Source organism: Plutella xylostella, chromosome 11 (assembly GCF_932276165.1).
Source record: "Plutella xylostella chromosome 11, ilPluXylo3.1, whole genome shotgun sequence".
Lineage (NCBI taxonomy): Eukaryota > Metazoa > Arthropoda > Insecta > Lepidoptera > Plutellidae > Plutella > Plutella xylostella.
Genome location: NC_063991.1, coordinates 2,408,248 through 2,420,429, shown reverse-complemented (window position 1 = coordinate 2,420,429; position 12,182 = coordinate 2,408,248). Strand labels below are relative to the sequence as shown.

The 12,182-nt window shown below is 38.8% G+C and overlaps 1 protein-coding gene across 1 annotated transcript; it reads right to left on the bottom strand.

Moving 5' to 3' along the window:
- Positions 1 to 6,480: 6,480 nt before the first annotated feature.
- On the bottom strand, positions 6,481 to 11,808 carry LOC119693324 (dentin sialophosphoprotein). The gene is made up of 3 exons (XM_038116460.2): positions 11,655 to 11,808; positions 9,629 to 9,668; positions 6,481 to 8,350 (listed from the first exon to the last, which is right to left on the bottom strand). Exons 1-3 carry the CDS (start codon positions 11,688 to 11,690, stop codon positions 6,504 to 6,506), a joined length of 1,923 nt encoding a protein of 640 aa, XP_037972388.2. The 5' UTR covers positions 11,691 to 11,808; the 3' UTR covers positions 6,481 to 6,503.
- Between the last annotated feature and the right edge of the window lie 374 nt (positions 11,809 to 12,182).

Here is a 12,182-nt window from a genome sequence, read left to right as displayed (position 1 = left end):
GGTGTTGGGTAATTAAACACAGATTATGTTATTGTATGTTAGTATGTTTTATGAACTTTATACTAAATGATAGTATATATTTTAAACGATATATGTAATGTATGTTATACGAATTGATATTAGTCCTCGTAAGTATTATATATTTTGATATTATATAAAATGTACGTTATACCAATTGAATCTTATACCTTATGAAAATATAGATTTTGTTGTTATACGTAACGTTCATTATATGTTGTGAACGTTATTAATGTGAAATTATACATTTCGTTTTTATACGTCGCAATACGCACCCGTCTCCCGCCAGTCTACGACTTGTAGCTCGCGCAGGTCCGCCTCCACCGCGTCACTCCAGCGGTACCTGGGCCGGCCCACCGGTCGGCGCCCCGTCGGACGGCCCATGTAGGCTCTTTTTGCGCTACGATCTTCTCCCATTCTCTGGAGATAGCCTAGCCAGCGAAGTCTGTGGGCTTTTGTTTCTCCCACTATGTTAGCCCCCGCCATCAGATCTTCCAGTTCGGTGTTTTTCAGGACTCTCCAGCTTCCATCGGGTCTCTGTCTTGGGCCAAAGATCTTCCTTAGGACCTTCCGTTCCGCCACCAGCAGTTTGCTCTCTTCTTTCTGCGTTAACGTCCAGGCCTCACACCCGTACATCAGTATCGGTCTTATTACCGTTTTGTAAATTCTGAGTTTGGTGTTTCTGCTCAGAAGCCTAGACGTCAACACTTTATGCAAAGCGGCACTGCAGCGCAGGAAGCTTTGGATGTGGGTATCGATTTTGTCGTCGCGAGTGTTCGTATCCGTGACAGTGCAGCCTAGGTATTTAAACCGGGAGACCCCCTTGTACGTCACATCTCCAACATGCAGGTCTTGTCTGCGAACGGACTTGTCCTTGTAGCGCTTCATGTGGAGATATTCGGTTTTCCGCGCTTTATTCTTAAACCTATTTTTCCGGCTTCTGTATCAAGGAGTTTCGCAGCTTTCCGAACCTCTTCAGCTGTTTTGCCCAGCACTGCTAGGTCATCGGCATAGCCAACCACCTTGTGCTTTCCATTGAGTTGTAGCCCGAAGTCAAGTTCTAAAACTCCTCTGAGAACATGCTCCAGGGCTAGGTTGAAAAGCATCGGCGATAGGGCATCCCCCTGCTTTAGACCGGTGACCACCGCGAACTCATCCGTCAGTTCTCCTCCAACACGAACCTTCATCCTACTCTCCTTTATGGTGCCGATCTGTCAAAAATATCCTGTCATATAAATAATAAATAATAATATATTATAGGTATATATTTATTAATAACTATGTAGGTTTTATTCTTCTATGTTTGTGATACTGTTTCTGTTTGTGTGCAATAAAGAGTATTTTATCTTATCTTAAACAATAATAGGTAATGTCAAATAGCAGCGTTATAGATCTATTGCTTATGAGCGATGATGGTCAGGTGTTGGTGAAATGTGACTAATAAGGGCCTGTCATAGGAGTCTTGCTATATTTGTATTGCCACACTTCGCGTCGCCGCCTGATGCAACCTTATGTAGCGCGCCGCCAAATGGCACCTTAATTCGAAGAAATTAATAGAGAGTTAAATTAAGTTTATTATGTATAAGGTCAACCGGGGCCAAGTCGCCTACGGGGCTAATGCCTCGAATCCATTTATCTTCTGAACCACATACTTTAGAACTACTGGAGTCATCTGCTATCTATCTTTGTAACTGAAACTTTTACCTCTGACCAATAGATATCGTATCCGGGTTAATTTTCTTAACAAATCTGCCATTTTAATTTTTTCACCTTTTTTGGCCACCTCAGGTTTCTTGACACGTTTTTTTGAATCGTTCCAAATGTGTGTTTGTTTAAAAGAATCTATGATTCCTAACTGTTAATACTGTTATTGTTTTGTTGCTTTACATATTGTTTTGATTATTTTATTGAAATAACGTAAGATTCGGACACAATATGCAATTAAAAATTTATAGGTTTAGCTTTTTTTTTGGGGTAAATGCCTCTGGGCTGATGGGGTTATTGCCTCTATTGTGGCGCAATAGCCCCATTTCCAGAGGTTCTAAACATTTTATGTTATGATAAATGTATTTTATACACTCACGAGCAATGAAAAAGTTCCAGAGACATTAGCACCAAATTACTCCTAAATGAAAAATACTAGGTTAATGACGCCTTCTGCAATATTGAAGAACATTTAACAGCGTATCAGAATTAACATTCTTAGATTGGTAATCCAACTAAAACGTAAATAATTTGAATATGAATTAAACTAAATGTTTTAAAAAATTTGCGTCATTTGGTGTCGACATTATAAGGTTATTAACACGGTATATAGAAAATAATCATATAATAAATAATAAATAACAAAATAGTCATATTAACTGAATGATCCCACTTGTTTTTAAAACTCTAAATAGTTTTGTAATGATTTAAATTCCGTCAGACTCTAAAAATGGTATATTTACTAAATTAAAGTTGTGGTTTGATTGCAAATTATAAAAAATATGCCCTTGTATGCTTTTATACTTTATTTGTATTTGTCATGTAAGTATTTATACTTTTTTAAGTCCAATAAAGTATTCATAAATAAAATGTTGAGCACCCCTGGAATCTTGGATGGGGTAAATGCCACTACAAGAAATTAGGGTGTGTAGGCGCCATAGCCCCAAAAATTTTTGATCAACTAATTCTTCTTAACTAAGCGCAGTATTTAGTTTACAAGCTAATAATTAGCTACGTTAATAGTAAATCTATACATTATATCTACTTAAACTTGTAAAAAGCTCTTCCAAGCACACAAAACTAGTGAAAGAGGCATTAGCCCCACTAGGGGTTATTGCGCCTAAAAATACCATTTTTTGTAGAAACGTCGTTTACACGTAGAAGATATTTAAAATTCTATAAAAATGCATCAAAATATGAAACTAGATAAAATTTCCTAATATGTATCACAAGTTATAGCTTAATAGGGCGTATAGTCTGTTTGTTATGTTCAAATGAATATGAAAGTCAAAGTATTGTGGCGCAATGGCCCCGGTTGACCTTAATAGCACTTTTCATTATAATATGTAAGTACTTTACATGTCGTGGTTTTGTTGGTTATACGTAACTATTGGTACTTACGTCGATATTAATAAAAAACATAATTTTTTTTTTTTTGTTTTTTTTTTTGTTTTTTTTTTATTTTTATCAATAATTTATGTATCCCGGTTGAAATTAATAGGTGATGATGATTGGTCCGACCGATTTCGGCCGATGACAGCTGGTGTCAAACCTAAATCATAAAAAATCTAAGCAATAAGTAAGGCCTGGGTCTCCTATTTTATGCTATATGCGGCGTCCGACTTTGACGTAAACGTTTCGATCAACGTCCTACGGCCTACCTACGGCGTCTACGCACCAACGTCGGCGTGTGAGGGAGACCGCATCAGTACATTTCTATAGTGAGCATCGTGACGCGGCCTACGGCGTGACGCTGGACGCGACCTACGGCGTAAATAGGAGACCCAGGCCCATTGAGTATGAATGGTCTGGAGACGAAATAGGCAGACGTTCCCCTCTGGCGGGGTGGTAGGCCAGAAAGGCCCACCGATTTATAAAAACTAGTTGCAGTCTCAATTTTCACTAGACTCAATCTAGTTGGCAAAGCGTTCGTTTCATAGAAAATGATTTGTTTACATACTAAAATGACAGCTTCAATTCATATAATATTCGGATTCCGGATTTGATCACAGATTTGGTCATCGTTTATTGTTATTAGCTGTTTCCTAGCAACCAATGTCAAAAAAATGCAATAGCGATGTACCGGTATGTAGATATGTATTAATCGACAAAAAAGGTCATAGTTGGGAAGCGTCCGTAGTCGAATTGGCTTCAGTAATCGTAACTGATCACTGAGGTTAAGCAACAACTGACACGGTCAGCCATTGGTAGGTACAGCATGAGTTACCGATTTCAAATGGTTCTTTTCTGGACGCTTCCGTGCTTCGGACGGGACGCTAAGCCGTGGGTCCCGGTTGCTGCTTCGGCAGCAGTCGTTAAGCCTAGTCAGAGGCCGCCCGAAGGGGTGGCTTGAAAGCATCTGACCGTCGGGTTGCCCACTTACTCGACAACTTCAGTGCATTATACTCATTCAAAAACGGCGATACGGCTCGCGACCTATCACGTGAGTATAAATGTACAGCGAAAAGCGGGTGACTTCGTTTATTAATCATTCCTAATTAAATTTAACTATACCTAATTAATTTGAAATTAGTATTTCTAACCCATGTTCTCGAATTCATCGATAACACTTATCGATAATTGTTACATCCATTGGCAAGAAAAATGAAGACACTGTGTTCATTATTAAATGTCACTTCACGTAACCCTTATTGCTGGGAATTAAAACTCATAATGATATGTCCCATGAGACATAATCATGGTAAACGGTAAAATTTCCCCCCGCAAAAATTGGCAGACTTTTTTGTATCAAGAAAGATCGCTATGACGCTTCCCGAGGGTACACCCGAGTCCGCGTTGTTCTATGACTTCGACCCCTAGTTCTGTTGGCGCGCGTGCGCCCTAAGATGACTTATTAGGTTTTTAAAATTGCACACCAGATTAAAATGAAAAAGGTACAGAAATTAATATAAGCAACTGACTGTCATCTGTTTACAGTCGTCGAAATATAAGAAGCCCATTTGGGGGATGACAGCTGGTGTCGAACCTAAATCATAAAAAATCTAAGCAATAAGCAACTTTTTAAATAATGTAAGTTTATATTTTTTTTCTGTTTATTTTTATCAGGACTCAATACATACACATTCAGAAAATATAAGAAACAGGTTTTCCCGTGGGAATTCCGGGATAAAAAGTAGCCTATGTTCTTTCTCAGGGTCTAGAGAGTAACTTTCGCATTTATAATATTAGTTAGGATTAGGATTTACGTATTGACATTGCTAAAAAGCTTGGTCCTACGGAGTTACGACTTGCTACAAATTTGCTACGACGGCTGCGTAGCGCGTAGCGAGTGCGTAGCACTTTCAGCACCGATCTTCTAAAGCTGCGTACAGACCGGCCAAACGAACGCCAACGAACGGGTTTCGTGGACCTTCGTTGCTGCAATCTGGCCTGAATTATATATGATAAATATCCATCGTTGGGCATTTGTTGGGCGTTCGTTGGGTCGGTCTGTACGCAGCTTTACATAACGTCACAGGAATTATCTTAGCTGAAACGAGGTGAAGTGGTTATGATTTTATAATCATAATAACTTTGGACCTCGGATGGGTGCCTCTAATGAGCTGTGATATATTTTTTAAAATCCTTGAATGCTATAACTATACGGGGTGTTGCAAAATTGGTATACTAAGCCGAAACCTACATGTGCAGCATGGTACCTATATCTAAGCCCGAATCTGAAATCAGAATTTGGAAATTCGCGAAAAAAAAATATAATTTTCTATAGTAAAAAGTCACGTGACCAACAAAGTTTCTATGGAAAATGTTTTTTTTTTTCGCGAATTTTCATATTCTGATTTCAGATTCAGGTTTAGATATACCATGCTGCACATGTAGGTTTCGGCTTAGTGTTCCCTTTTCGCAACACCCTGTATGTTCTTTCTCAGGGTCTAGACCATATGTATACCAAATTTCATTCAAATCCGTTCAGTAGTTTTGGCGTGAAAGAGTAACAGAAACAGACAGACAGACACAGGTTCTTTCGCATTTATAATATTAGTTAATAGGATTAGGAAGTAATGGGTAGGACCGATGAATTTAATATGTATGTCGTCATTTAGAGTTGGTTCCTAAGTACTTATATGTAGGTACATAGTATAGTTACTTACCTCTAATGAATTTGGTGTTTAATTTAAGAAATTGAATCAACAATTGCCGTTATTATAGGTACCTAAGTTTTACCAACTTACTTATTGTTATTACGAAGTTAGAATAATAGAATTAAATAAAACCATAGACTATATTTTATTGTCATTTTTAAAACAAATGGGTCGTAATTTTCTATTATCCAAAGTTAAGTTAAATTGTGAACAAATATTTAACCAGATGTCAGAGCAGAAATTTTCAATAATATGATATGCCTACTTTAGCACATGGGGTAGGTATATTATCACAAAAACTTTAAATATATTTGCTTGTTGGGTACTTTCGAGCCAGGAACGATACGAGGCGGCATCTTTGACTAGTTAGACTAAGATTGAGGCGAATACTTTGAATTTGTAAAATTTTATCTTTTAGTTTTCATAATTTTATTTACAATTAGGTTACGCTTCATTAGTTAACTGTTAATTTATACTATAACCTTGAATAAATTTTCTAGTATTTTTTTTCGAATAAGTATATATTTTCTAGTTGTATTATTATGAAAACACTAGAATAGTAGGCAGGTTATGTACCTACATTAAAAATATACATTATATCTGGTTTAAAACAGGTTTTAACGATGATAATGGCGATGATCCTAATGAAAGAACGCAATTTATGAGAATATTATCATTTATTCAATCTACAAACACATAAGTTGTCTGATTGGGTTGCACAGACTCAACGTAAACCAAGGTAGGGGAATCACCTTTCGCCTTAGATCTTTCCTTCAAGTATTGCTGGCCAGCGCCCGGCAAATGTAAGTAGTATAGCTTACTAGGACTTCTGTCAGACGTCGCCGTTTTAGTTTCTGTTTTACTAACACTAGTTTTAGATTTACTAACACTTGTAGTAGCTGTGACGTCACTCATTTGTTTGTTTGCGTTTGGCATTGGATTTGCTTTAGGAGTGTCTTGTAAAATGACAATTGGGGGAGCATTTATACCCTTCTGTTTACGTATATCGTCTATGAATGCCCATCCGTTGTTGGCAAGATTTAGATAAACTATTTCTGGTGTTACATTGCTGTTATCTTGGTCTGTTTCTGTAGTCGCAATGTTTTCTTGAGGTATTGTTGATGTAGTAGATTCTTCAACTTCGCTGCCAGATTTCTGGACTTGGTCTTCTGTGCCTGTTTCATCAGCATCGTCGTTTAACTCTGTACTATCTTCTATATCATCGTATTCGGACGATTCTAAGTCATAATCGTCGTTATAATTTTCGTCATTTTCCGAGGAAGCTGTATCTGTATCTTTGTTGCCTGTGGAAGATGTAGAAGTGGGATTGTCATTAAATTGACTAACATCAGTAGTTGGACCATCATCAGGATGTGTAGTTACAGGCTGTATGTTTGGTAATTCTGTTGTGCTTGTGGTCGTCTGATTAATCGTATTGTTTTCTTTGTCCCCAGTGCCATTATCAATGTCGGTGTTATTCTTATCGTCAACTACTGGTGTGTTTATTATCGAATAGTTATCTGTGGTCGGTGTTTGTGGTACATCATCATCATTAGAATCTTCTGGAAGCTCAGAACTATCCTTATATTCTGAAGAAGATTCTGTTGAATCAGGTATGTCTTCATATTCATAGCTGTCGGTATTGGGAGTATCGTTTATAATTTCTTCGTCGTTTCCTGTTACTGCTCGTTTGTTATAACTAATTGGAGGTTCTTCATCGGTTTGGTTTGTGTTTTGATCTGTGAAATAGCCTGTAGGTTCTGTAGTTTCATCATTTGAGTCTGGTGTTTCTTCGATTTCATTATAACTATTTTCTTCAGAACTTGAAATCGGTATATCATTTTCGTAATCAATATAATCCACATAAACATTGTTCATTTCTCTTGGCCTTTCAAAATTAGCTATGACATCAGCGGTGCTTGTGTCTGACGTCACTATCTCATCTTTGTTATCATTCTTCTCTGTAGTAACACTATATGTGGTTGTTACAAGAGGTTCCGTAGTAGTGGTGTCTATTTCAGTAACAGCTGTGGTAACTGGTATAGCATCAGCGACTGTTTGCATAGTAGTCGTCACAGGAACTTCAGTGATGATTACTACTTCTTCAGTAGATTCAACAGGTGTAAGAGTAGTCGGTTCTTTTATTTCTGAATTGCTGGGCTCATTCTGGTCTTGAGTGTTAGTTGATTCAGCCACATCAGGTCTATCCGTGTAAGCTTCTACTGGTTTCTGAGTTACATTGCCAGTTTTATCTTTAGTTTCAGTACTGTCAGTGCCGTAAAACTCTTCAGGGTCGAACTCTTTGCGTACACAATCGTTGACGGTCAACTGCAGAACTGTTTCGCTGCTGTCTTCGTGATCGTGCTCGTCCACTTCCAGGTTGATAACTCGCAGGTCTATGAGGTCCATTTCTGCTGTAAGCTGGTTGAGGAACTCCGTCAGGCGCTGCACCACCAGCTCTATCTGCCTCTCTTTCTCGGGAGTCAGGAGCAAGCAGTTCGTCCGTTTGTGGTGGTGCGGTTCTGCAACTGTTTTATAACGAGAATTAGTTTCCTACTTATACAGGGTGTTGCAAAAAGGGTATACTAAGCCGAAATCGACATGTGCAGCTTGGTATATCTAAGCCCGAAAATGAAATCTGAATTTCAAAGGGCTTAGATATACCACGCTGCACATGTAGGTTTCGGATTAGTATACCCTTTTTGCAACATCCTGTATATACCTATACAAAAAATAGGTTCTGAGATGCTGACTCCTGGCTATCGAGAGTAAATCTCCCTCAAAATACAGCTGGGACTATTACTGTCCACTCCAGGGTCATTATAGATATTTTTCAAAGTGGCAGCACTCTGTCAAGAAGGAAATGGGCCAGGCGGGAATGTCCTGGGCGGATGTCTCTGAGCTGGCTCAAGATTGTGATTACCGGCGCTTCACTATTCAGCCCTTTGCTTCCCAGCGGAGATTGGGAGTAGTAACTAAAGTAGATTGTAGAACGACAGAGCCATCACGACGGAGCGGTGGTAGCTCAGTTCTCACGCCAGAGATGCGGGATCGAATCCCGGCGCTGACGTGTACCAATGAGTTCTTTTAACTTAAGTACAATTTATACCATCGTTCTTACGGCGAAGGAAAACATCGTGAGGAAACCTGCATATCTAGATTTAGCTCATCTAGATATATTATGTGAACCCACCAACCCGCAGTGGACCAGCGTGGTGGGAAATGGTCCAAGCTTAGGCAGTTTAGACCTTGGGGATATGCACAAAGAGCCAGGTGCAGGTACTTACACCCCCACAGAGAATAGAATAGAATAGAATAGAATAGAATAGAGCCATCACCGCTAAGTCAACGCAGCGCTAACGAGACACGTTGCGTCGCTCTCATCACGACCCATTACGTCCCCACTGCTGGGGCACGGGTCTCCTTCCAATGAAGGAAGTGTTTAGGCCTAGTCCACCACGCTGGCCAAGTGCGGGTTGGTGGACCCCAACACAAGCAAGCTTGTGCTGAGAGAGTTGTCGGGTAAGTGGGCAACCCGACTGTCAGATGTTTTCAAGCCGCCCGAAGGCCTCTGACTAGGCTTAACGACCGCTGCCGCTGCCGAAGCAGCAACCAGGACCCACGGCTTAACGTGCCGTCCAAAGCACGGAAGCGTCCGGAAAAGAACCACTTGAAATCGGTCACCCATCCAATGACTGACCGTGCCAGTTGTTGCTTAACCTCAGTGATCAGTTACGATCACTGAAGCCCGCTCGACTACGGACGCTTCGTTGCGTCGCTCTATGTCAGACATTTTTATAAGTTACCTGGTTGCGTTGGTTTGGCTGAAACATGTTCAGATATTATCTGAAAGGCAAACAAATTGTTAAATTAGTATTATTTTATACACAGGTGTTGCAATAAGGTCACAACTATTCACAAAAGACGATACGCGTGTGACGTCATATAAGTGTTAGTAAGTATACCTACCTAAACGTAGGTACCAGGGGGGTCACTCTACATATACAGGGTGTTGCAAAATTGGTAATCTAAGCCCAAAACTGAAATCAGAATTTAAAAATTCGCGAATAAAAAAAAAATCCCTAGAAACTTTGTTGGTCACGTGACTTTTTACTATGGAAAATGTTTTTTTTTTTTCGCGAATTTCCGAATTCTGATTTCAGTTTCGGGCTTAGATATACCATGCTGCACATGTAGGTTCTGGCTTAGTATACCCTTTTTGCAACAACCTGTATAATATGATTAAAAACTAACCCCCTTATTCATTATCTTTTTCTATTCTATTCTATTCTCTGTGGGGGTGTACGTGCTGACAAAGAACAATTTGTTCTGTGTTACAAAACAGTTAAATAAAAAAAGCGTCCAGTAACTTTTTTATGAATAATTTCTAGGTAAGTTTCGGAGCGATATAGCTACTGCGTCTAAATAATATAAGATAGGTAGAATAGATAGATAGAATATTATTTACTTGTACACAAGAACAGAATTTACAAAACTTATACTTACAAAAAACACATAGGTACAGAAAAGGCGGTCTCATCACTAAACGTTTTGAAAAAATCGCAGGAAGAATATTTATGTTCAAATAGGATGAATGTATCAATTTTATGACATGTACCTACTGAGTATGGATCAAGTTATTGAAATACTTAAATGAATTTAATTTAACTTAGGTTAATTGGTAGAGAATGCTACTAACATTAAGTTCGCCTTTGTACAATTTTTGTATGTGCTATAAAGAATGTATAATAATAATAATTTAATTAAATAGGGTCAAGTGTACTTACTAAGGAATTTTACGAATAATTAATACTTATTATTATTAGTTAAGTATTGTATATTTATATTTATAAATAACAAATGTCTGGACTAAGCTTTAAGACTGCTGCCGAGACAGCAACCGAGACCCACGGCTTGACTCCCGTCCGAAGCATGGAAGCGTCCAGAAAACAACCACTGCAAATCGGTCACCCATCCAATGGCTGACCGTGCCATGATGAGTCAGTTTCGATCTCTGAAGCTAGCTCTAAGCCTACAAACCAAAAGCCTATAGACATAGACATACAAGATCGAAAATGGCGATGGCAGGGCCACACACTGCGAAGACCTGATGATCATATCCAGAAAGTGGCCCTACAATGGAAACCCCAGGGCGGTTCAAGGCGACCCGGTCGACCAGCTCATACCTGGAAGCGGTCCATATTCAGCGAGGCCCGAGAGAAAGGAAAGTCGTGGCCAGAGCTCAACTTGCTGGCCACCGATAGAGAAGGATGGAAGCGCCTGGTGTCAGCCCCAGACTCCTCGGAGGAGTAGCGGGATTGAAGAAGAAGAAGAAGCTAGCTCAACTACGGACGCTTCGCTTAGAGCAAAGTGCCAACCAACATTAAATACAAATACCTAACTGCAATCGCAAATTTCCAGGTCACCACAAAGTCAGAAGTAAAGCAAACGTAGGTACCAAAGTGCTATAATATAATTAACCATGTGTACACAATAATTAATTTATTGTGCCGAATCGTAATAATACTTCCAGACAAATTAAAGAGTTCAGACACCGAATAAAGATCCCGAGCGAAGCACGCGCGCAAACAAACTTGCTAAATTATGGTGTTAGTTACCTATTGGGTTTATTTTTTTAGTTGTATAATTTGCATTGTAACTATATCATTAAGTATCATGTTGTATTTCACTAAGTACCTACTTACATAGATGGGTAGATACTATTCGATTCAAAATTAATCGAGATCGATTCAATTATCTAAGTCATTCTAAGTTATCACAATCACAGCAAAAAAAAGTCGAAAAAATAAAATGGTGCCAAAATAAACTTACACCAATCACAAGACAGAGAAAAAGCGCGGCCTTCATTTTTTTTTCATGAAGAAACTTCGGCCAGAATCCACATTAAAACAGCCAACGCACGGCTCCTTGACTGAAGGAGTTATGCCGAGACAACACTTGTCTTGCAAAATATAATATTTACATACGCAGGTGGATGCCTATTAAAATTAATGAATAAATTTTTACACGTGACATTTTATTTTCTATTACGGCTTAGAATATGGTCTTTAATTTGATAACGAGCTCTGTGTCAATATAAAATGAAAGAAGAGCAACCATTGTGTTTGTTTAACCAGTAAGTATTTCAATACACGTTTAATGAAGGTACGTAAATAGGTATGTAAATAAGTTTAGTCGAACAAATGTTATTGGCTATAGAACTACATTGCATAATAAGATAACAAGGGTAGTCGGGTAGGGTCATAGTAACAGTTCAATATCACATGCTTTAATGACCTCTCTATAATCCACATCGTAAATTTAAAGAAGAACAAAATAGCGTCCGTCGCGTATTTTGCA

Coding starts and splice junctions, on each gene's coding strand:
- LOC119693324 (XM_038116460.2), bottom strand. CDS start 11,690: ATGAAGGCCGCGCTTTTTCTCTGTCTTGTGATTGGT. Junction 9,669..11,654: donor TTCTCTGTCTTGTGATTGGT/GTAAGTTTATTT, acceptor TTTGCCTTTCAG/ATAATATCTGAACATGTTTC. Junction 8,351..9,628: donor AGCCAAACCAACGCAACCAG/GTAACTTATAAA, acceptor GTTATAAAACAG/TTGCAGAACCGCACCACCAC.